The sequence below is a fragment of the Chelon labrosus genome (genome assembly GCF_963514085.1).
Source record: "Chelon labrosus genome assembly, chromosome: 18".
Classification (NCBI taxonomy): domain Eukaryota; kingdom Metazoa; phylum Chordata; class Actinopteri; order Mugiliformes; family Mugilidae; genus Chelon; species Chelon labrosus.
The window spans coordinates 23,319,336-23,342,658 of record NC_140351.1 but is presented as its reverse complement, the minus strand read 5'-3'; the positions used below and the strand labels follow the sequence as shown (position 1 = coordinate 23,342,658).

At 42.9% G+C, this 23,323-nt stretch overlaps 1 protein-coding gene across 1 annotated transcript; it reads right to left on the bottom strand.

Moving 5' to 3' along the window:
• Positions 1-1,821: 1,821 nt before the first annotated feature.
• On the bottom strand, positions 1,822-19,051 carry inhbaa (inhibin subunit beta Aa). Its single transcript, XM_084565778.1, has 3 exons — positions 18,970-19,051; positions 17,801-18,625; positions 1,822-4,881 (listed from the first exon to the last, which is right to left on the bottom strand). Exons 2-3 carry the CDS (start codon positions 18,360-18,362, stop codon positions 4,061-4,063), a joined length of 1,383 nt encoding a protein of 460 aa, XP_084421904.1. The 5' UTR covers positions 18,363-18,625; positions 18,970-19,051; the 3' UTR covers positions 1,822-4,060.
• Between the last annotated feature and the right edge of the window lie 4,272 nt (positions 19,052-23,323).

Genomic DNA, 23,323 nt, shown 5'->3' with positions numbered 1-23,323 from the left:
GGAGGGGAAATGACTCGGCCGTCACACCCTATGTACTGGAAGCAAACTCAGACTTTAGCAGCGCCGCTATCGCACAGGGAAACGCAGTCATTTGTGATAATTGCTCTTGGTGATTTTATTCCCCTGCAAATCGCCCATGTCCGTAATTTGTCAAGAAAAACTTCCGTGTTAAATGACCCAGAGTGGTTTCATTAGCAAGAGCCAGATCTGGTCCTCCTCCATTCTGAGAAGTGTCTCTACGATATCATTTACACTGGTCTTTTTAGAACAAGACATCTGGACAAACCATGTTTTAAAGTGTGTTTAAGAAGCCAAAGTTAAAGTCAGTGATAGAATCTCACAGACTGAATCACGTCACCTCCTTAAACAGTCGACCGTGGTGGCTGGCAGGGAAACACCCATCTGTGGTTTGCCTCTCATCCACACTTTTTACTGCTATTCTTATGAGGACCAGCATCCACAGCTCATTTCACACAGACCTAAAAATGTCTTCACAGTGCAGGTTTTACACAGCTGGAAACTCGGTCCTCACAGAAAAGGAAAACACCGTCTCTGATGTTTTGAGGCGGGACATTTCATCTGCTAGTCATTTTACTGTCCTCCTGTCATTAAGGCCAACTTCTATTTATACTGCACTCACACACTAACCCAAGTCTTCACCCATTTCACCTTATGAGGACATGCCTTCACAAGGTTTGACTGTATGTCCCCGCAACATGAGTAAATAAAGATACGTTAGTTCACGTCACCTCACAAACGTCAGTCCTTTACCTCAGCAATCAGGATGGACGCCTGCTCACGAGACAGCACTCACGCACTTGGCGCTGTGTTAACCTATTCTGTTAGTTTGTTCTGTTTTAACTGGTTCTGTGTTACCCTGTTCTGTGTAAGTTGGTTTTCTGTTAGGCTGTATTAGCTGTCCCTTTGATAGCCTATTGTTGATTCCATGTTAGCCTTTTCTATATTAGCTGGCTCTGTGTTAGCCTTTTCTGTGTTAGCTGATTCTGTGTGAATTGTTTCTGTGTTAGCCTGTTCTGTTTAAGCTGGTTCTGTGTTAGCCTTTTCTGTATTAGCTGGCTCTGTATTAACAGGTTCTGTGTTAGCTGGCTCTGTGTAAATTGTTTCTGTGTTAGCCTGTTCTGTTTAAGCTGGTTCTGTGTTAGCCTTTTCTGTATTAGCTGGTTCTGTGTTAGCTGGCTCTGTGTTAGTTTGTTCTGTGTAAGTTGGTTCTGTATTAAATGGTTCTGTGTTAGCTGGTTGGTTCTGTGTTCCTGGCAGTTATAGCACATTAAACCTTAATCATCACTTGACCTGTGTTTGTTTTTCACAGAGCTCAGACAGAACCTGTCAGAAGAACCAGGTTTCATGCAGAACTTTCTAAACATTCGCATAGAAGCTTCAAGTTCTAAAGTTATTTAGTTAATGTAACAGCATATTGCTCTGATAGTCTTCATCTCATGAGTCCTTTAAAACTTTGTTCATCTCAGTGGAAGTGTCAGTCTTTGGATATGTGGTGTGATATTTATCAAATTAAGTTTCTTAGTTTTCAACAGGTTAAGCAGCTTCAAAGTGGAACCAGGGGGGAAATCGCCTATCTCCAGCCACCCTCTGGTCCTGCGATTCTCTCCCTTCGGGTTTGACAGTGGCCTTGACCCTGAATCCTTTTCCTCTGACTCTGGGAAATTGCAGCACCACTTTTTGTAATCAAGCTCTTAGTATGTGTGTTTAAAGAGGCAGGATCAGCATGCATTTAATGCATTCGAAGAGTTCAGAGTCAGAGAAATTAATGATGTTTAAAACACAAAAAGAAGTGACGACACATTTCTCCTTTGTGTTCATCGTTTAAACTTTAATGGTGATGCAGAAAACAAAAAAATACGTAAAATAAATTAGATTAGAAAAATGCCACAAGCAAGTTTGATTTGTACAACAAAGCAATGCAACAGACTGGAATCATGATTTCCATATATACAGAATAAAAAATAGACTTTTTATTCTTTGTCCACTTTGCTCAGTGTTACTATTTTTTTTTTTTTTTTTTGTCTGAACAAATAACCACTTCTTCTTTTATTCCGTTTTTCAACTTTTAGCTTTCTGCTGACTCTGTGTCAGCAGGAAGTTCAGACAAGGAGAAAGAAAAAGAAAAAAGAAAAAAACGTGTGACTTCATCAAAAGGCTACCAACACTGCAAAACTTTTGGTGAACAAATTGACAACACTGATAAAAACGTACGACATACAAATCTGATCGGACAACGTTTGTTTTTCTACCAAAACGAAGCGACTGTGGGTGGTCTTTTTCTCTTTACGAGGAGATAAGGTTGAAGAGTAAAGCATTGTGGCAAGTGGTGTCATTGACGATGGAGAGAGGAAGAGGATAAAATAAAAAGACGAACCTGAAACCAAACCAAACGTCCATCGCTCTGGAATCAATTTTTCTTCTACTTTAACAGACAAATGCACAAAGTCAAATCTTTGGTGTTCTAAAGCAACTAAAAGTGGACAGACAGTCGGACGCTAATCACACCAAACCCAAATGTGTTGGATGTAGTTTTACAATGATCAGTGACGAACAACATCAGTGATAAAAAAAAAAAACAACAACTTTAATTTATCTAAAGTGCATCACAGCTGGTCATCTAAGTCAATTATGATATAATGTCTGTCTTAGTTCTGTTTTGAGTTTTAGTTCATGACAACAGAGAGCTGAGAGTGAATATGGAGACATTGGCTGCTGTTTTAGATTTTATTTTAGACTTTTAGACAATCCGAAAATAACAACAATAAGTGCTTTTTATTCTCCACATTTTCTTCAATACTGATATTGATAACGTCATGTTTGATGAGCCCGTCTTCAGCTGCCGGAAAACCAGAAACTTCAGCAGCCGCTTGAATTTGATCCAAACGTCTGTGTTTTTGACATCATCTCACTGATTTAGTTGAGTTTTAATTTCATTTACTGGATTACTGACAACAAAACCAAACAAAAAGCGCCAAAGTTTTATTCGTGGTCATTTTAATTTGAGGCAGCATGCTGAAATCAGACATAAATCATCCAAATACTCTCAGCTACACAGTAAGCTGTGGTGCCCACATAGTTTTGGCTGGATGTTGAGTTTTTCTGGCGGTGAGCGTTAAACGCTACAAAAACCTACAGGTGACACAATGAGAGATTTTTCTGGGAGCGGTACTTGTGACAAACTTGTGACCTCTCAGACCCGTAGCTCCGCCCCTCTTCAGTCTGTGGCAAATCTGAACATGAGTGTCGCTATAGTGCAAAAAAATTAAAAACGTTTGTAACGTTTCTTTTTAAAAAAACAACACTAAATATCATTAACAACAATAACAATAATATTAATATACTGACAATAATTAGAATATCATCATGGTAACCATGGCAAAATAAAGAAGTGTTTGGTTCCAGCAGCCGGGCCAACTTGTTTCTTTCAAGTATCTCTCAACACACACACGCACACACACACACACACACATACAGAAACACACAGACACTCCACGAATGTAACTTCAATAAAAGAATAAAAAAGTATTTTTTTTTCACTTCCTCGAACATTTTTAAAAAGTAAACAGTTGGAAACACAAACCAGTAAAATACAATAAGATTGTAATACGTGAAACAAGTTGCATAGTTTTGAGATTTTTTCAGGCACCTCATCTCTCTAACGCCTGACAGGTCAAGGGGTGCTTGAACGTCTCAGCCACATAAATAAGCCTCACTCCCTCCGTTTGTAACAAAAATATATTAGATATTCTTTTTTTTCTATCTTTTTTTTGTCTTTTTTTTCTGAAAGTGCCTTCGAGACTCTCTCTGAGTTCTGCCAGATGAATTCGGAGAAGAGTTTTTATCCCAGAGAACGACCCAGAGCAACAGAGCGACGAAGGGAAGTGAAGGATGAGATGCAAGGGAAAGAAGTGACGTGATGATCTTAATGTCACCACCTCATCTTTCTCTCCTCCCTCCATCTGCTCTCTCTTATCAAAGTTCAAAGGTCCTCCTCCTCTCCGGTCCCGTCCAGTCCAGTTTGTTCGGTTCTGGTTTCTGTTTATGAGCAGCCGCACTCCTCCACGATCATGTTCTGGATGTCCTTCTTGATGATCTTCTGCTCCTCATTGTAGTAGAGCATGGACATGGCTCGTAGTCGGGTGGGCACGCAGCATGACTTCAGATTCTGGAAGGGGCTGTAGCCCCTCATGCGATAGTGGCTGATGACGGTGGAGTGGAAAGACAACGTGGACCCAGTGATGCTCGCCACGTGGGAGGGGCACTCGCCCTCGCAGTAGTTGGCGTGGTAACCGGGTGGTGCGATTATCCAGTCGTTCCAGCCAATGTCTTTGAAGTTGACGTAGAACTGCCGTTTGCAGCAGACGCGCACCTTCCCGTCGCACTCCAACCCACGCTTCCTGCGTCGCCGCGAGTCACTGCCATCCCCCTGCCGGACCACGGCCATGAGGAAGGGTCGGTGGGACTGCTCCCGCTGGTTGTTACGCTGCGACGACTCCGAGTTGCCTGAGACCAGGACGAGCGTGGCACCAGTGTCAGCACAGAGGGGGCAGGACAGCCGGAGGTTCAGCGTCATGCTCTCGGTGCTCTCCAGCAGCGCCTGCACTGCCACAGACACCGGGAAGGTGTGCCAGCCGCTGCGGCGGGTGTCCACGGTCTTCTCCGCCAGGAGGACGTCATCCTGGGGCAAAGACAGGTGTCCATTGGGGAGGCGGCGCTGTTGGAAGAGGCGAATGGTGACTTTGGCTCGGCTGCGGTTGGTCTTAGACAAACGGAGGAAGACCCAGACGTTAGCCTGCTCCACCAGAGATAGGTCACCTCCTTCTTTAGGGAGAACGAACTTCACCGTGCCCTGAGACTCACCTGGGACAGAGACGGGGAAAGAGATAGAGAGAGGGTTAGACAATGTTAGATTTCAAGTCCAGGAAGGTTTCCATCAACATAAACAACTAAAAGCCCAGTATTTGTTGACCCCTCCATCCACCCTGACACCCTCCCTGTGCTGACCTCATGATTACTATGACAACTAGATGGCGCTGACAGTCAAATGTAAACCCACTGGTTCAGGTAACCACAGTAAGAGTAATGACGCTTCAGGTAATTGACTACAAACAGACTTTAACATGGCAGTAGAGACGTGTGTGTGTGTGTGTGTATGTGCTGAAGTTTGCTAAAGTGAATTCAGTGTGACACACAAACACACATTCACCATGTGGGTGTGTTTTTAGCCACATCTGAGCTACAGAGTCATCTACACACGACACACTCCTCATTATGTTACCATCACACACACACACATGCACACACACATACACACTGCTGATTGGAGTCTTCCTGCTGACTCGGCAGCCGTGGTCAGAGGTTTTGGAGTCAGGCAGCGTTTAGAGCAGCTAATGGTTCCCACCAGGAGCAGTTCACAGTGAGAATGAATTAAACATCTACAAACTGGTGCTATGGGGACGTTTAAAAGTTGAAGGAAAATGTTTTATTTTGCGATGGTAGGTGTGGAGACCTTCAGACCCTGGATTCAGACTGTAAGGCTATTCCTCATCTCAACTGACCCAGGAAGACGTTCAGTCTAAAGTAGTTCAGCAGCGATCAGGAGCAGCAATTAAATATAATGATTCAATAAATCACCATACGAAGGCTGTACAATAAATATGAAAGTTGTATCTCTGGTTGATTGTACTGTGGCTGTGGAAGTCAGCAAAACCTTCAGCATCTGTGTAGATACGATCACGTGCAATCTGTCTCAGTAAATTCACAGAGTATCTGCTGTAAACTAGACATCAGGACAGGAAGTACAAAAAAGCTGCAGGAGGCTCTCTGTCCTGATCCTCTTGGTTCATACTCAGACTGAATCTCAATGACGGAGGAGGAGAAAGGAACTTTGTTGGAAAGTCTGAGGATCTACTGGGCTTCGTTGAAGCTCTGCTCATAGACTTGAAACCTCGAGACCCGAAACCTCCAGGCTGCAGCCTAATCACCGCTTTAGAGACCCAATTACCATCCACTGCCGTTACATAAGAGCCTTGCATCACCTTTCCCTCTCTCACCCTCTCTCTCCCTCTCTCTCTCAGTAATGTCTCTTGCTCGTGGGCGTCCATACAGAAAATAAAAGTCACGATCTGAGAGTTTATGAATGTCAGCAGCAGCGATGCTCCGTTAAACGGTGTGAATGGGCGGCTTGTGTGTGTGTATGTGGAGGCGGTCGGCACTTTAACAAGTCCATTAACGCAGTTGAAGCGACAATTTGGAGGCGATTATCTCACTTACATCATCATCACTTCAGAGAGACTGAAAAATAAAAGCTCTGTTCATTCATTGTTTCTTATAATAGAGTTTGTGGAGAAGATTCTTTGTTTGAACCCGAACGCGGAGCTGCCCGTAATGCTCCTAATATAGAGACCCAGGCAGGTCATGTTGTGTAGATTCACTTCATGAGCAGGGACGAGGCAACATCTTCATCTTGCTGCACAAAACCACACTTTACCATCACATACGGCTGACTCCAGAGGACATCTTCATACTTGATTATCAAGCTTTATCAACATGAGGAAGTAGGAAGTACTGAGACATGAAGTGACTCATTGGTACGAGAAATAAATCAACTCTAAGCAGCCCTCTGATTTAACAGGTCACCTCTGCCCCAGTGCATTATGGTACAGACTGCAGACTGAGGTGTAACTGAAGGTTGTCGCGCTGAGCAGGAGAGGAAATCCTGATAGTACGTTGGTACAACAAAGTGGCAGCTGTCAGTGAGCTGAGCTGCTTATTACTGCTGTAATGACAGACGCCTGTTACGTCCGTGCGATTTACAGTCACATGTTCACATCTGTCTGCACAAACAACGACTGCTATTAACTAAACACCCTCTGTGCAGCCACTTACACCATTTCAACTAAGAATCAACGATGCTATAAAAGATAAGACATTCTTTCACTGAGACGCTGCAACACGTGAGGGGCTTCTGCCCCTGCACTCGTATGGAACACATCAGGAAAACTGATTATTTTGTTTGTAGTGGAATCCTCCCACGCAGGGGTGCAACTAGAAGAATGCAACTAGAGCTGCAACCAATTGCAACCAAGTTTTCAGTTTAACCAGTTATTTTGAAGTGGACCAAGTAAAAATCCTGGATGTGATGAGAGGTTATTGGAGTCTGTTAGAATAACATCTTTGAACTAAAATAATATTTTTTCTTGAATAAGTATTTTTTTACTTGAATCGTGTTACTACATAAGTTTGCAGTCTAAAATATTGCTGTGTGCTACAGCATAGACCTCTTTTAGATCCATCACAGGAAAATGTACTTCACCCAGAGCTACAGGTCACTGCAGAAGGACTTTTCTTTTTTTTCTTTTTTTGGGCTGCCTGGAAAGAAGGAAATCAATCAAACGCAGATGATGATGTGAGGTTTATTTAAGTTATACTTAATGTCAGGTAGAGAAACAGAGCAGCCGACAAACAAGAAGTTCCAGCAGCTCATTTACACTCAGAGACAACAGGTTTGTTTCGAGGAGTCTGTCCGACGTCTGCAAGTTCTCACCACACAGCTCATCCTTCTCTCTGTAATCCCACTCCATTTACAGAAGACTGATCTTTACAACAACTCATGAAAGCTGATCTCTGGGCCAGCACAGCCCTGAGGAAGGAGCGTTTGTAGAAAAATGACTCACGCAGATCAAAGTTTTTATGTAACTTTACATCGACTCTAATTGAAAAGCAAAAGTTGGAGTCAGAGAACTCCACCAAACCTTTCCGTTGTTTCATAAAGTTTTAGATTCACTTTCAGTTTAGCTTGTTTTTTTTCCCTTTAAACTTTCAAAACCCAGATAGAGCACAAGACTGTCAAAAGTTTAGATCAATGTCAAAGTTTAGGTCGTCAAACATCCAAATTAGACCGAGAGGAACCAAGTTAAATCAGAAACTACCTAGTCAGACTGCGTCAACTGATAAGCCTACGTCCAGTTTAGATGAACCAGTACCCAATTTAGGCCATCACAATGGATCATACAACCAGTTAAGACCACCAAACAGTTAGACATCATAAAAACTCACAGTTTAGGCTGCCAGCAACCACCATACCTCCAGTTTAGATCAACTAATACACAGCTGACAAGGACAAGGACACAAGGACACAAGGACACTTGGGCCTGTGGTCCATGTCCATGTCGCTTACCCTCTGGTTCAGAGACAACCTGCTCTACCTATGAGCTATAGCCACCTCAAATGCCCAGTTTAAACCCATACTAGTATGCCAAACAGCCAGTTTGGACAGACGGAAACCACTTCTCAGCCATCCAACTGAGTTAGGCTGCTAATAACCCATCAAAAATCAATGTTAGACCAATATAAACAGAGTTAGACCATCTAGAAATCAAATACTCACGTTAGACAAACGTAACCATGTTCTGGCCATTAAACACAGTGAGGCTGCTAAAGGTCCATCAAATGCCCAGTCTACCATCATATACCCAAATTAAACCATCATTACACGTCAAATGCCCAGTCAACAACCATTGCACATCAAGTTTAGACCATCCTCTAACCAGTTTAGGCCATGAAATACCCAGTTACGATAATCAACAACCATCATGCCTCCAGTCTAGGCACTTTAGGTCACCAGTTATATCAGACCATGTTGCTGCGGTGACAGGTTGCTCAACCCTTTGACTCCTACAGAGAATACAGAACGTGTCTTTCATCATACGAATATTTGAAATCTGAAACGATAAACTGACATTTGAGTTAAACATCATGAGCATCATTTTCATCGACAGCAACCTCCAAACATTCCATAACTCTCCCATGAGCCCTTGGGGTGTATTATGACTATAACTTGATTTATCAGACGAAGCAGTTAACAAAGGTAAACAAGATCTGCTGCCTGTGACACAAGCAATGTTTGGTATTTTGTTAAAAGGACGGCTGGTTTATGATAAATCTTATGAAATCCTCAGTAATCCCCAGAACACACACACAAACACACACATCTACTGAACAGACCTTCAGAGACGAAGACTGCATTGACTTCTTCAACAGCTGAAACCAGCTAATAGAATCATACAAGCAATTAAGACCACCAAAAACTCATAATTCCAACAAAAACTACATTACAAAAACTCATTTAATGCCTAGTTTAGACTTTAAACAAACATCGAACATTCAGGTAGGTCAACTAAAACACAGTTTAACTGCTGAAAACTCATCAAACAGACCAATGGCATGTTTGGGCCCTCAAATTTGGGTATGACCCAGGTTAGACCACCAAAAAAAGGGATAGACTATCTGAGAACCAGATAGGCCACCAAATACTCAGTTAGACAACCATCATACATTGTGTTTAGATGAACCAATACCCAATGGAGAACATGACACAGAATTATACAACCAAAGTTAGACCTTATAAAAAACTGCCCACTTTAGACTGTCACTAACCATCATACATCCAATTTAGACCAAACAATACCCAATTAACACCATCAAATCAAAAAGCATTAACGCTAACACAAGATTAGTTGTAATACTACAAAACCAAACCAAACCCCATGACTAAGACAGCCAATTTAACAGGTTGATATATAGCATGTTTACAGTAGGCTTTTTTCTGAATGGTTTAATCATGTTCAGTCACCTCGGTTATACAGAAATAAAAGTGTCTATGGACTACAGACTTTTCAAGTCATAAATGTCAAGACACAAACAGCTGTTGTCTAAACAAAACGCCATTTATAGAATATACAGAAAGACCTGCAACCTTCTTAAATCCTCAGTCAATCTGGGGAGCAGGGGGTGCATCACAAGTCAACTCAAGGGGCTGGGCCTGAACTGAGACTGAGTGGACACACCCTCCATTAGCCTCTCTTCCCCACAAACACAACAGCCATCTGTATAAACACTGCTGCATTCAATAACCCTGTGTGTTTAAAGTCTGCACGGCCAGATTCAATTAAATCCCATCAGCTTCATTGACCATTTATATACATACACATACCGGGAATTTGTTTTCTGCATTTATCCCATCCAGGTGAATATATCTGGAGCAATGAGGACAAATCTCAGGTTTAGGTGTTCAGGCATGGACACAGGGGGGATCAAACCAGTGACTTCAATGTCCCAAAGATGCTTCTCTAACTACAATAGGCCTAGTTCAGATCTCACATTAACATCCATTCTGTCAATCTTTAAGTACCTGTATTCACACATAGCATTTAAATGCGTCTCCACGTGCATCCCCTGCCAGCATTTGAGATCTGTCCCATCATCTGGTCAGTAGAATAGTGTAACAGCTGCTGTCTCTAATGGATCTCTACCTACAGCTGGACCAGAACCATGACCAGCTGTTTGTTGTGTATCTGTCATGACATAAGAGATGATCCATATTTTGAAACAAGCTATAAAGTCTCTCTCACTGAAAACACATGCATGTTCAGTTCTTATTTATTTCTTGATCTCCACCCTGACATTAGTCATTTTAGAGACAAAGCTCAGATTAGAACTGAAGCCAGGAAGCTTCCATACTCACAGTAATGTCACTGCTGAGCTGTTTGCAGCACAGAAAGAAAAAATCTCCAGTAATAAAGGGAAATAAAGACACCGGTCAAAAATGTCTGGAACTAATTTCAGCCCAGTGATACTAGAGTCAGAAGGATTCCTGTTCTGGGGCACATGAACAATTGTATAAAATTTTCATTTAGCAGATGTTGAGGTATTTCACAGGAAAACACTCACCTACTCTTTTAATGTATCTTCAAAGTATAGCTCGTCCTGCTGGCACAAATCATCACTACAGCACCAAATGTGGATTCCCTTTCCTGAGTGTTTGTTTTTAAGGAATTACTGAGGCCGTTGGCATGGGTTGGGTTCGGTAAGCCCTCGTGTTTACCGGCAGGAGTTCAAATACGCTTAGGTTTAAGTTTCTGGAGAGAAGCACTCATTGATTCCTGTGTTCTTCCAGGATTTAAAAAGGGATTAGATTCAGTGCAAATTTAAACGCTCTAATAAAGAAAAGCTTTTAAGTCCCTGTAACTGAAACAGACATTCCTGCAGGAATCAACCAATGAATCCCTGAAACACCCTGAAAGTAAACTCCTTAAAAAGTTGCTCTTTTCCTTTAAGAACCTTGAATGAAAGCATTTAAACCATGGGTCACTAACAGGCGGACCACAGTCCAGGTCCGGACCCAGAAGCCATCCCATGCGGACCCGGACATACAGCCAAAACAGAAGGTTATGATTTAAAATGGGGCGCTTCTATTTTAACCGGGGAAGAAATCTGCTCCAGGTCCAGTGTGGACGGCCAGCTTGCCCTTATTGAGACCACATGTGAGCAAGCAGGGCGAGGAGATGCAAATGGAAACTGAATCTGGTAACACTGTCAAAGAGCCGGCAAAGAAAAATGTCTCGACGTCTGATGAGACCAACGTCCTGAATGTCAAAGTCACTCAACGTCAAGTGAAGACAAGGTCTCAGTTTTATATTTTGGTGGATCAAAGCAGAAAGACCTGTTTGTTGCTTGTTGAAAGACAGATGGCGAAGAGGCGGACGTCATGCTCACATCAAATCAGAGAAATTAACTGATTATTTGTCATTTTTCAGACTTAACCATCTATAAATTGCTACCTTTTGTTGTCATGTGTTATCTGTTATTGAATTATTCTGACTGTTGGACTGTCTCATCTCAAGGCGTCATTTAGATTTCAGGGAACTAAAATTGTCATTTCTTTGTTCAGAGACCAAATCATTAACCCTTTCCAAGAGACAATAATCCTTCAGCAACTATTACTGAAGCAGCTAAATGGTTTCAAATAGAAAGTGAAGAGATGTTTCTGTGGAGTGTCCTGGTTCTAGTTTTCAGCAAGTATCTTGAAGATGTTTCATTCAAGTACCTTCTTTGGTTCTTCAGTTGGATGAGCAGTTAAACGTCTTCAAGAAGTAGCTGGCTTTGTCGCAGCTTGCTTTTTAGAGGATAAACCATGACCTGGACGACTGTGTGCTCATCTGGTGAAGAAATCTCAGAGATGCTCAGTGACGTTTTCAGCTCAATTCTTCAGGCTGTGAAGATATTTCTTTGGTCGGTGTTGCCGTTTGATTGCTGTTCACTTTTAGATATTTTCCGCTCTGCAGCCATGTGTTTATACGCTGAGAACAGTCTGTGGTATTTTTATTGCTGCTGTCAGGCGACATTCTCACTTAAAGGGACAATAAAGTGAAATGAAATGAAGTGAAACTGGAGGAAAACGAGGCGAACCACGGGAGTTTCTGGTCTGGCTGTTAGCACCAAATAAAACTTCTGTTCTTCTGAAATTCAGTTTCTAACAAGCAACGTCAAATTGTTCCATCAGCTCTGTTTTCTTTCCGTAGTCATCTGTCATGAATTTTCTTCTCGTGGCATGCTTTTCATTGTCAGACCTTGTCTACTAACCAGACTCCTCTCTCGGGACAATAAAAAATTTGAGCTAAATTAAAGTCGAAGTGCCATCTTGAAGCTCTGTCTGTCTGTGTTCCCAGGCTGGTTTATTTATAAAGACGGCAGATAAGAGGTCCAATCTGACCGCTACGTGTTCATGACTGAATACACCAAAATGCCAAGGAAATGCTGCCACTGTGGGTCTACTTGGGCTTCACTGACGAATTTCTGACAAAAAAAAATAAATGCACAAACCCTTGAAACAGCCGCACCCCACTCTCGCATGTGAGGTGAAGATGTGTCATTAACAAAGACTGCACAGTTTGCACAGTTTACATCAGGTTTGACTGAGCAGATGACCAATAGCTAACAGATGATATACAGCTGATATTCGGGGAGAAAATGAACCAAGCTAATGTAACTTACATCCAAAAAATAAAACTGAAAGAAAGCCATATAGGCTTGTAGAGTTTCTTCAAAAACCAAAAGGAGGCCTTGTACCTGGACTTTCTTGAAAACATTTCATCCAAGTAGCTTTTTTAATTGGATGAGCCGTGAAATGTCTTCAAGAAACCCAACAAGTCCAGTTGCCTTTGTTTCAGCTTTGGTTTTTGGACAAACTATGACCTGGATGAACCTTCACAGACATATTGGAGCTTATTAGCCGTGAAGATAATCACTTTGTGTTCCACCAACAGGAAACTGGTCAATGAAATTGTCGACCAAAACCAAGTTGGTTCTAAAACTAAAGTATGGTTTCCCTGGGAGGAGCAGGTGATAGGCAGATCCAAACATTAAACTGATCAAGTAGGGTCATTCTAGTGATGTACATTAGGCTATGATGGGAAACAAGCTTGCAGACCTTCTATCCAGTAAACCAGATGCCAGTTAGCATAAAGACGATTTTTACAGACTTCTCCTAAAACAGCTATGAAAGGGTGAAACTGAAAACATCCTGGAGTTACTTTAAGAAGAAGTTGGACTGGAGTTAAAAAAAAAAAAAAAGACATTAACAGATGCCAAGAAGAAGAAGCATTCATATCTGTTTGTCTCTTTATCTCTTCAGGAAAGGTCTTATCAGGACTGTTAAGGTTAAGGCTTCCCGTTAACTTCACAACACCATTAGGCGATCTTTCACACTGGGAACCTCCCAGAACAACTAGTCTGGGACTCCTGTTAGACTGACGGGGAAGGAGAGCGCTTTCAAACCTTTGCACTAATGAGAGGTGAAGATGTGTCCTCAACAAAGACTGAAAAAAATTATAATTATATATAAATTCTGTTAGACTGATGGGGAAGGAGAGCTAAGTTAGGAGGAGACATTCAGGGACAGTCTCCGAGGCTGGGGTGGTTTACTCCTCTCTCTAATTCTCTCCACCGATTCCTCCTAAACCATTCCTCCCTCTCTCTTTTGAACTCATCAGTATTTAGAGAGGAGACCGCTTGCTGCCTTCTCGTCGTCCTGATTCCACGTCTCACTCAAAGCGTTTTTCAGTGTACTGCAGAAGCTGCTCGCTTTGCTACAGTGATTTGATTCATGTTACGTTTGGGATTTAAAACTCCGCATAAAGAAAGATGAGCAAGATTAAACAGTCTAACATAAAACATTTGCAAAAGTAGTGGGACTGTTTTTTTTTTTTCCAAGGTAAAAAAAAGTTTCACTTTCCACAACACACAGAAGTGTTTATTAGAAAATGAGGATTTATCCGGCAAATAGAAGGCAAGATCTGTATTTAAAACCACCCAACCTCTTAATGATCTCCCAAACCACTGATCTACATCTAATGATTACAACATTGTCACGTTTTAATCTACAAAATGACGACCAATCACGTCGCCCAAAGAAACAAAGGTCTAAAAAGCTGCTGCGTCATCTTAGTTGCCATTTGGAAGCAGGGGACAATTAGACAATTAGAGAGGAGACATTTGGTCTTTGTTGTCAACATTACCGACGGAAATCCAGCAAATATGTTGCTCTAGGAACTTTTTATAGGTGGCAACTATCGTTCAGGCTGCTGCTCTTTTGTAGTTTCTCTGACAGATTCATCCCCTTCCTTTTCTGTGAATCTACAGCCTCTTCTAATTCTCCTTGTGTGTTTATGTTCGATAGGTCTGGACACAATCTGTAGCTATTTACTGTCGAGTGATTCATCTCGCCAATTGTAGAGCATCTTTGGCGGCCGCTCACACATCACAGCCCAGCCAAACAACAACACAAACGACGACAAGGGTGCAACAGCATGGACGCGACCGTAAACACGCAAATGACACGCTAAAGCCACACCAAAGGACCAAAAAAAAAAAAGTGATGGTGGAGAAGAATAAAGAACAAAAAGAGATGGAGGTGAAAAGAGAAGAAGAGTGAAGAGAAAAATGGGAGTTGGGTAAAGAAAATACGGTATTTGTAGTTTATTTTCATATCAGACAGATGCTCTTGGTCACAGGTCAGCGAGCTCGGTGCAGAGTTGCTAGTTTGAATCCCCAGACAGACCCGGCCACCAGAATAGACCCAACAATGCCCAGTTTATTCTGTCTGCCAGAAGAGGGAAGGGTAGGCCGAGGTTAGCGAGTGAGAGAGTGAGATAAAAGTGAGTTGTGGAATGTCGCTAATGATGTGTTCAATTAAGTTCAATTAGCCTAATTGTCCTCTGTGTGTGGGGAGAGATGGGGAGGGGGGGTAAACAGGGTCGGAGGAGAATTTAAACAGAACAGGCTGATGGAAAGAAAACGGCAGACAGATAGATATTGTTTCCAAGCTGCTAAAAGGAGGTTGACACTTCGTCTCCGCCAAGAATTCAATCTTCCCCCCGCTCCTCTATTTGCCATCTCCGTTGCCCAAAATAATTACTGAGGTCCCTGAATGCATCAGTTACTCTCAACAAAGCAACGACCGGCTGGGTGCAAAGTATTCACATGGTGGGTCATGTTACATCTAAGGAGAACAACAAGGTTTTATCCGCTTATAAAAAAAAGTGGCAATGTCTTTTATCTTTCCCCGGGAAGAATAAACCCAGATTATAAGGTAGTTCTCTTCTAGAAACAGTTTTAAATTACTAGATTTTTATGTTCACAACTTCATGTGTTCAAAGAGAGAAACGTCACCAACAGGACAAGTCAACCTCATATGGAGAAATAGGTGACGTAAATAAGAGAAGTTGGGGTGGATGGATGGGCCAACTAACAGTCACACTTCAACACCAGACACTGCTGTTTGTTTCCCACTTCCTAAAATCAGTCAGCGCTGGTTTGTGCCTGGACTTGTAGAGTTTAATGAAGACGTTTCATCCAAGTATCTTAACCAGATGATAGTCAGGTCCAACAGGAAGTGTGTTACCTCTAGCTTCTGGGCTCAACTGGGAAAGAAATTTAAATTTAGAACCTGAGAGAGCTGGTGAAGGCCAGGTTTGGCTTAAGTTTAACTGTGTACCCAAACAGAATGGGTCATATTAGTGGTGTATATTAGGCTACATTGTGAAACAGACTTTCAACCCAGCAAACCAGACGCAAGTTAACGTACAGACAACTTTTTTTTGTCTGTTTGACTCTTAATTCTGCACTGTCAAGGTTAGGGATTCATGGACTACAGAGTCTAGGATCAATACTGATCACGTCTCAACGTTTGCGTTGGTCAATATAAACTATTTATTTTGCAGGATGTGTCGTATACCTCATCCGACCACCACTGTTTGTTCAAACCTTTCTTCACTAACTCGGTGTCTTCATGGTTTCAACATCAGACTGTGTTTTTCAAGCGCAATTTTCTGAAAGTACAGACAAAGTCTGAAGAGCTTGCTGCCAGTCAGACCAGAGAGGTAACGTCTCTGAAGACATTCTGAGCGGAGGTGCAGATTCAGAAGAAAGCGGATCTCAAATGGTTCTAATTTATAAAATCTTGTTGGTTTCTGAGAGTAAAGTCAGGTTCGTTCTGCTTCTGAGAACATGAGCAGGTTCACAAGAAAGTGGAACTGAAATGGTTTTAATTTATAAAATAAAAGCAAAATCTGGTTCGTTCTGCTTCTAGCTAATCATCCGCGTCTTGGGTCAAACCTCAAAAGGCCAGCCCCACCCTCGGATGTCGTTTTATTTCTGCCTGACGTTACCTTCGGATTTCCTGCACCAGATTTGTCCACAGAGAGGAGCTCCTTTAAGCAGCATTCAGTTCTGTGTTTTCCTTTCAATAAAGCTGCTCCTCTCCTCCTGTTTACACAGATTCAGTTCATAAAAATCTTTTTCCATCTGCTGTTCCAGACTCTCGCCTACAGAAAATCCAGAAACTGCAGCAACAGAAAATCCAGAGGAGAAGAGAAGAGGACGGAGCAGTCCTGCCCACGCTGCTTGACTGACAGGTGAGTATTGAATTCATTTTAGCCACTGATTCCAGCGTCAATTGGTTGATAAACTAAAACTGGACTCACAGTGATGCCGGAAAGTATCTGAAGACATGGAAGATGCGATGGCTAAACACAGCCTTTAAAACTACCAGATAAACTTGGAGATATGAGACTGTTTTGAGCGCTGTAACCCATCAGTGACCTGGATTTAAAGGTATTTAAAACACATTACAGCCCGGTAAAGTGGGACCTGCGGAAGGTCTGCAGGTTAAAGGTGGCGAAGAACGTTGTTAATGTCTGACCTTCGCTTTCTTTCCCTCCATCCCTCTCTCCCTCTGACTCGCTCTCACTCTCTGTCGCTACCGTCTGTCAGAAAAGCGTTCCAGCACTCTTAGCGCTTTGTGTTTCTAGCTTTGTGAGGACCTTCCTTTCTCATAACGCATACCACAGTACCCTTAACCCCAAACCAGACCAAAGGCAGGTTTAAACCTGCAAAAAGTTTTGGGGCTCAGAAAAAAATGGCCCCCACAAGGTTAGTATTCCGCGTGAGTCTGTCCCCCACAACGCAATAAAAATGAGAACACACACACACACACACACGCAAACAGGCAGCGACACACAAATCTCCTCTGACTTTAAGTAGATAATGAGGCATTCTCTGAGAACAGCGGGAGGTGATTACAGAGATATGTGTGAGTGTGTGTGTGTTTGAGTGTGTTTGGCTGAGTGAGTACGCAGGTGGAATTAAGCAGGTGGACACACTCACACAAAGACACGCACACATAGATACATACATACAGAGGTAACTCATTCATTTGATCACATAAAAAATGTACACGCACAACTCAAACACAGAAATGTGTACGTTGCACACACATACTTCCTTTCTTGTGTTGAAATACAGCTTTTCTCTCTTTCAAAGTCAAAATGAAGATGCTCAGACTTATATGTTTGTATCGCTATCCTTGTGAGGACATTGCCACACATGTCCTCATATTGCTGGTGTACCGTCAAGTCACAGACACAGTGATCGTACTCACCAGCCTCTGCGAAGGTGATGATCTCCGTCGTCTCCTGCGCGTCGCTGCCGTCTCCCACGCGAGATGCTGTCGCCGCCGCCGCCGCCACGCCTCCCCCTCCTCCCCGGCCTCCCCTCCCTCGCGCCTCCTCCTCCCCCTCGATCTGCACGCTGCCGTCCTCGGCCACACGGCCCACGTGGAGCTTGCGCAGGGCGTTGAGCAGGGCAGCGCGCGGCACGGGTCGGGTGATGTTAGGTCGGGCCTGGAGGTGCAGCATGTTGAGGATGTGCCTCTTCACCGCCTCCACCACGTCCTGTTGGGCCGCCTCATCCTCCTCCCCTTCCTCCTCTTGCTTGCGTCCCGCCATGTCATCTGCCGCCATGACCCCATCGTTCCTTCGCATCCTGGCCAGGGCACAGGATGGGCAGTGGGAGCCTGCATCAGGCGGTGGCTGGTGGTGAGGATGGACAGTCAGGGAGAGTGGCGGAGGCTGGAGCCTTGACGCCATGTCCGAGAAGGAGCCGCTGGTCTGGACCTGGACCAGGACCAGGAGGGTCCAGCTGAGCAGAGGTAACACTGACATGATGGCAGGAGACTCCTGATTGGCTGCTGGGTTTGGTGATGCTGTCGGATGCAGATGCCCAGACAGAGCCGCAAGGGATGACGAAAAATCGGGTTGTGGACAAAAGTGCCCAAAAAAATCTATCCTGGAGAAGAAAGAAAAGAGTCTTCACCTCCTTCCTCGACCTTCTCTCTTTCTCTCTGTCTTTGTCTTTCTCCTCTCTCGCTCACGTTCTCTCCTCAGAAGTTTGGAAGCTGCAAAGTTCAGCTCAGCTCACAGTCCACCTGCGAAACGGAGGGAAGAAAAGCTGTAAAGAAACGAGAGAGAGGAGGACACACAGAAGAAAAAAAAAAAAAAAAAGAAAACAACGCCGAGAGAGAAAATGAGTAATCCTTATCTTTTTTGTCAGGGACAGATGGCTGAAAAATGTGGAGGCGTCACAAGAAAGAAAGAATTACAAAACAAGAAGAAGAAGCGCTAAAAGTCTTAGATGTGATGAATGGATGATGAAAAAGCATAAAGGAGGATCCTTGTTCCCGGGGTGAAGTCACTGCACAGAGTGTGTTAGAGAGCCAGTTTGACTAAGTTATCCCAGACCAAGGGAGTTCCTCTCTTTCTCTCTTTTTACCTCTTTTCCTCTCTCTCTGTTTGTTGAATGCGTTCCCTCGTTCACCAGTTGAATGGTTTTACCGGAGTGGGCTGGACTCTCTCTCTTCGCTCTTTCTTTCCCTCCCTCTGCTTCTCTCTCCTCTCTCTTGCACTGGCAGCCTCCTACCATAATTATACTTCCCTCCCTCCTCCCTCCTCCTTCCATCCCTCTCTCTCTCTTGCTCTCTCCTCCACTCCAGTCTCCTCCCATCTTGCTCTGACTCATAGCACTTCCAACTTTTTACCTTCTCCCTCCTCCCTCTCTTTTTTTTTCTTTAGTCCTCCCCTCCCTTCCTCTGTTTGGCTGTTAATGGAGCAAAGCTGGGATTCCTTTATCCTCCTCCTCCTTCTCCTCCTCCCACAGTTGGCTGTGAATGAGTTACGTGTTGAGGCGAAAAGTCTTCGCCTGGATTTCTCCTGTGACGTTCCCGTCCATCTGTTTGACTGTCTATCAGTCAGTCTGTCTGTCTGACACTCTGGATGTGTTTAGTCTGGTTGCTGGTCACCATGACATCATGGTTCATGACTGTGCCGTCTCGCCTTGTATCATTCAGGCCAGGCGAAGTGGCGGGAATTCCTGCAAGGCGCCCTGCAAAGGCTAGAAACGGTAACTACAGTACGCGGACGGCCATTGTCACCCAGGTCTCAAAGAAACACATACAAGCACTAAAGGTTTGACGGCTAAACGCAGAGGCCAGGTCAACGAGTGGTCAGTACCGTAAAGTAATTTAAACGAATCAAACAAACTAGTTGAGTTTGCAGAGAGGCTGGACAATCTGTCTGCAACATCCGAATATTTATCGGGCAGCCACACCAGCCCAAATTATAGCCTGGAAAATAGCCTAGACCCAGAACGTTGGTCTTGAGTTTCTCCGTTCAGAACTGATTATGCTCAAGCAAAGATCTGCCGGCAAAACAATTTGTGGTGGGCACTATGTGGTGATGGACAGAGGACTGTAGTCAAACAAGTCAGCTGAGTGCCATGGAGTTGATGGAATGTAGGATCATCCCATTACGTCCATCTACACAGCCAATGGTTTTAAAAAGTTCTAAAAAGAGCTTGAAGGGGGTTTTTTTTGGCAGCTTCTAGGGGAACCTAAATGGCCCAACGTGGTGTTCTAACTGGATGGGTTCTAAGAAGATTCAAGTGGATTTCAAAGGGAGAACAAAGAAAAGAGCAATGTGCTTAAAGTAGTTTACGGATTTCAAAAAGGTTTCACAAAAGATTTGGTAATTTTCCGCAGAACTTCCTACCTCTCCTTTCCACGTTTCCTTCTCTGCGGTTGGAGACACCTCATTTCTTCCTCAAGAAGATTCATGCTCCCACATTTTGGCTGATCGTGTATCATCATCATCAGTCATACCGTTGTCATCATTATAATCATCATCATCATCATCATCAACCCACTTTATTTGAGCCCTTTTTGCCGGACACACACGTAGATGATGACAAATGCACAAAGTTTGTCATCAGTTTTACAGGTTATTCTGTGAATAAGAAATAAGTACCAATGAGTTTTTCTAAAGAGGATTTGGGGATTTAATTTTAAATAGTTTCTTTCTGCATTCAGTTGGTTCATGAATGGACTTCTGAGGAGTTTCCACAGCGCACTAGTTTCATGAATGTAGATTTTCATGAAGAGTTAACCCTAAATGGAGTTTTACAAATACTCTTGAGGAATTCTTAAAGAGGCTTTCAAAAGGTATCTAAAGAGATTGTAGCTGGACTGAGGAGACTCTGAGAGGTTGTGATCATATTAAAAACATTCTTTTTAGTTTTTCTCTGGGTTTTAACAGATGTGGTGTAAATGTTTCTAATGTATTGAACTTTTTAAAGAGTTCCAAACAGAGCGTTTAGTGAAATGTGATTGCTTCTGTGCAGGATCAAGAGGACTTCAAATGTCTGGGTGTGTTCTGGGATCAGAATCCGTCTCGTGTACTATTTTAAGGTTGAAGATGGGCTCTAAGAAGCTTCTGAAGAGCTCTTCTTTAAAGGGCCTCTGTGTGGATTTGAGGGTTCTGTCAGAGTTTAAACAGGAACAAGTGTGGACTTTTAAGAGATCTATGTGGTTCTGGAGAGACATTAAATGATTGTGGTGTAGTTGTTGCAGTCTCTCTGCAGCATGTGGTCTAATTATGTGGAGAACCCGGAGGAAGGACTCAGGAGTGACTGTAGAGGAAGCAGAGAAGACTCAGAGTTACACAGTGAAGCTTCCTGCTTTAATCAGACGTCTGGGATTCTCCCTGACATCACCAGTGCGGGGGAAATAGTCTGCGTGACTCGTCGTTTTGTGAAAACACTCCAGCTCACGCCTGTGTGAGCTCAGCGCTTGCTGCGTTGCCATATAAAGGCCCTGCGGTGTGTATATGTGCATGAATGTGTCTGCACCGGTGGCTTCTTTAAATAACTCCCCACCTGTGAGTCATGAACCTGTCGAATTGCCGGCAGCTCGCTGTGTTTTTAGAGTCGCCTCCGGGCCTGAAAACTAAAACACGAGAACAGCTGGAAAAGTATGAGGGAGCACTTCTCCACCCTGATGATGTTCAAAACCGCAGAACTTTATTTACAGTTCTAGAGGAGATCTAAAAGTTTCCAAAGAAATGAGCAACCAGTTTTCATTTTCACTCAGAGGTTGTTTATTGAAGTCGTACTTTAGGGGAAATGTGATGCTGAAAGTCTGAGGAGTTCAGGGAAGGAAATCAAACACACCTCATCCAGTCATAGACAACAAATTGCATTGACTTGCGTTTGTTTTACTACTTATTCGTTCCACGCAGCTGTACAGATTTTATAAATGGAGGAAGTGACTGTTCTGACTGTACTACTCCATCTAGTGGACGACGTCATGACCTCAAAGCACCTTCTGACATTCCCTCATTCATTTATCCCTTTTTTCTTTTTTTTGTGTTTCTTTCTTTATTTCTTTCCTTCATTGATGCCTCTATCCTGTTATTCTTTCTTTCTCTTTTTCCCTCTTTCATTCCTTTGTTCATACCCTTGTTCATTCATCCCTTCATTTCCTTCTTGATTCCTTAATTCCCTCCTTCGTTCCTTTATCATCCCTTCATTCCATTATTCCTTCTTTCCCTAACCCTAACCCTAACTCTGCAGATACTCCTCCCCCAGGAGGTTTAAACTAGTTATGTTTTCTTCTTTTTCAGATTTTTCTTTTAGTTGTTTGTCTTCTACATCTTCTTTTTTCTTCTTCTCCCAATTCTTTTTCTTCTAGTTCTTTGTCTTCATCATCTTTTGTCGTCTACTCCATTTTCTTCTCATTCTTTATCATCTTCTTTTTCTCTTCTTTTTCTCTTCTTTTCTTCTGCTTCTTTGTCTTCTCCTTTCTCGACTTCCTCTTCTTCCAACCTCTTTTCCTCTGCCTTCTCATTCTGCTTCTTCCAGTTGCTCCTAAAATATTCCTTAGGGCCCCAGATGATGTCCGTGCTTATTTGCTGATCTGGAGACGCATTTGGAGATGCATGTTCAATGCCAGGTCTGAACACACGTAACTAAAGCTGGTCACTTGCGATCAGATAGCCCTGATCAGATCTTAATGCAAGGTCTGAAAAGGCCCACTGACTAGTAGTTTGTGTAGGCGTGTTTTTTGACAAAGGTATATATATATGTGTGTGTGTGTGTGTGTATATGTGTGTGTTAGTTATACATGCTAATAAATATACCAATGTAGGATATTATATGGGCTAATGGCTAAGGGTCTAATAAATGTAAAGCAAAATGTTGTTAGCGATTATATGTTTAGAAAAATATGAAGGAAATGAAGCTTGCTATCTAATTATCAGCTTAGCGTATTATTTCTAACGGTGCTAATGTGGTTGTTAATATACGGTGGAGAGTGGAGCTAACCACAAGGCTGAGTTAGCATGCTAAGTGTTGAACATGCTCAATTTTCACCTGTTATTTCACTAGTGGACACTTGTGTGTCTGTATGTAAGTATGTATGTTAACCGGCTGGTATTTAGCTATAATTGTGTTGTCATTATGTTTTTACTATGTTTTCTGTTTGTATAAAGTATAAAGTGGCAAAAATGTATCTATCAATATCTATTTTCCATCTATGTGGACAATCTTCTGGACCCTATTTTTGATACAGTTCGTCCGGACCTGACCCCACATGTGCATGAGGTGCTCAAGATCTCCACATCCAGTGACTTGGAGAAACCAGAAAGAAGACTTGAAGTGATGGCCAGCTCTGTGTCAAGGTTCTGGATCCATCAGGATCTGGAACATCAGGATCCATGTTCACCACCACAATGGCCCAGAAAGCCCCATCACCAGCGTACAAAGCTTCTGTAATGGCTGAGACAAATATACAATA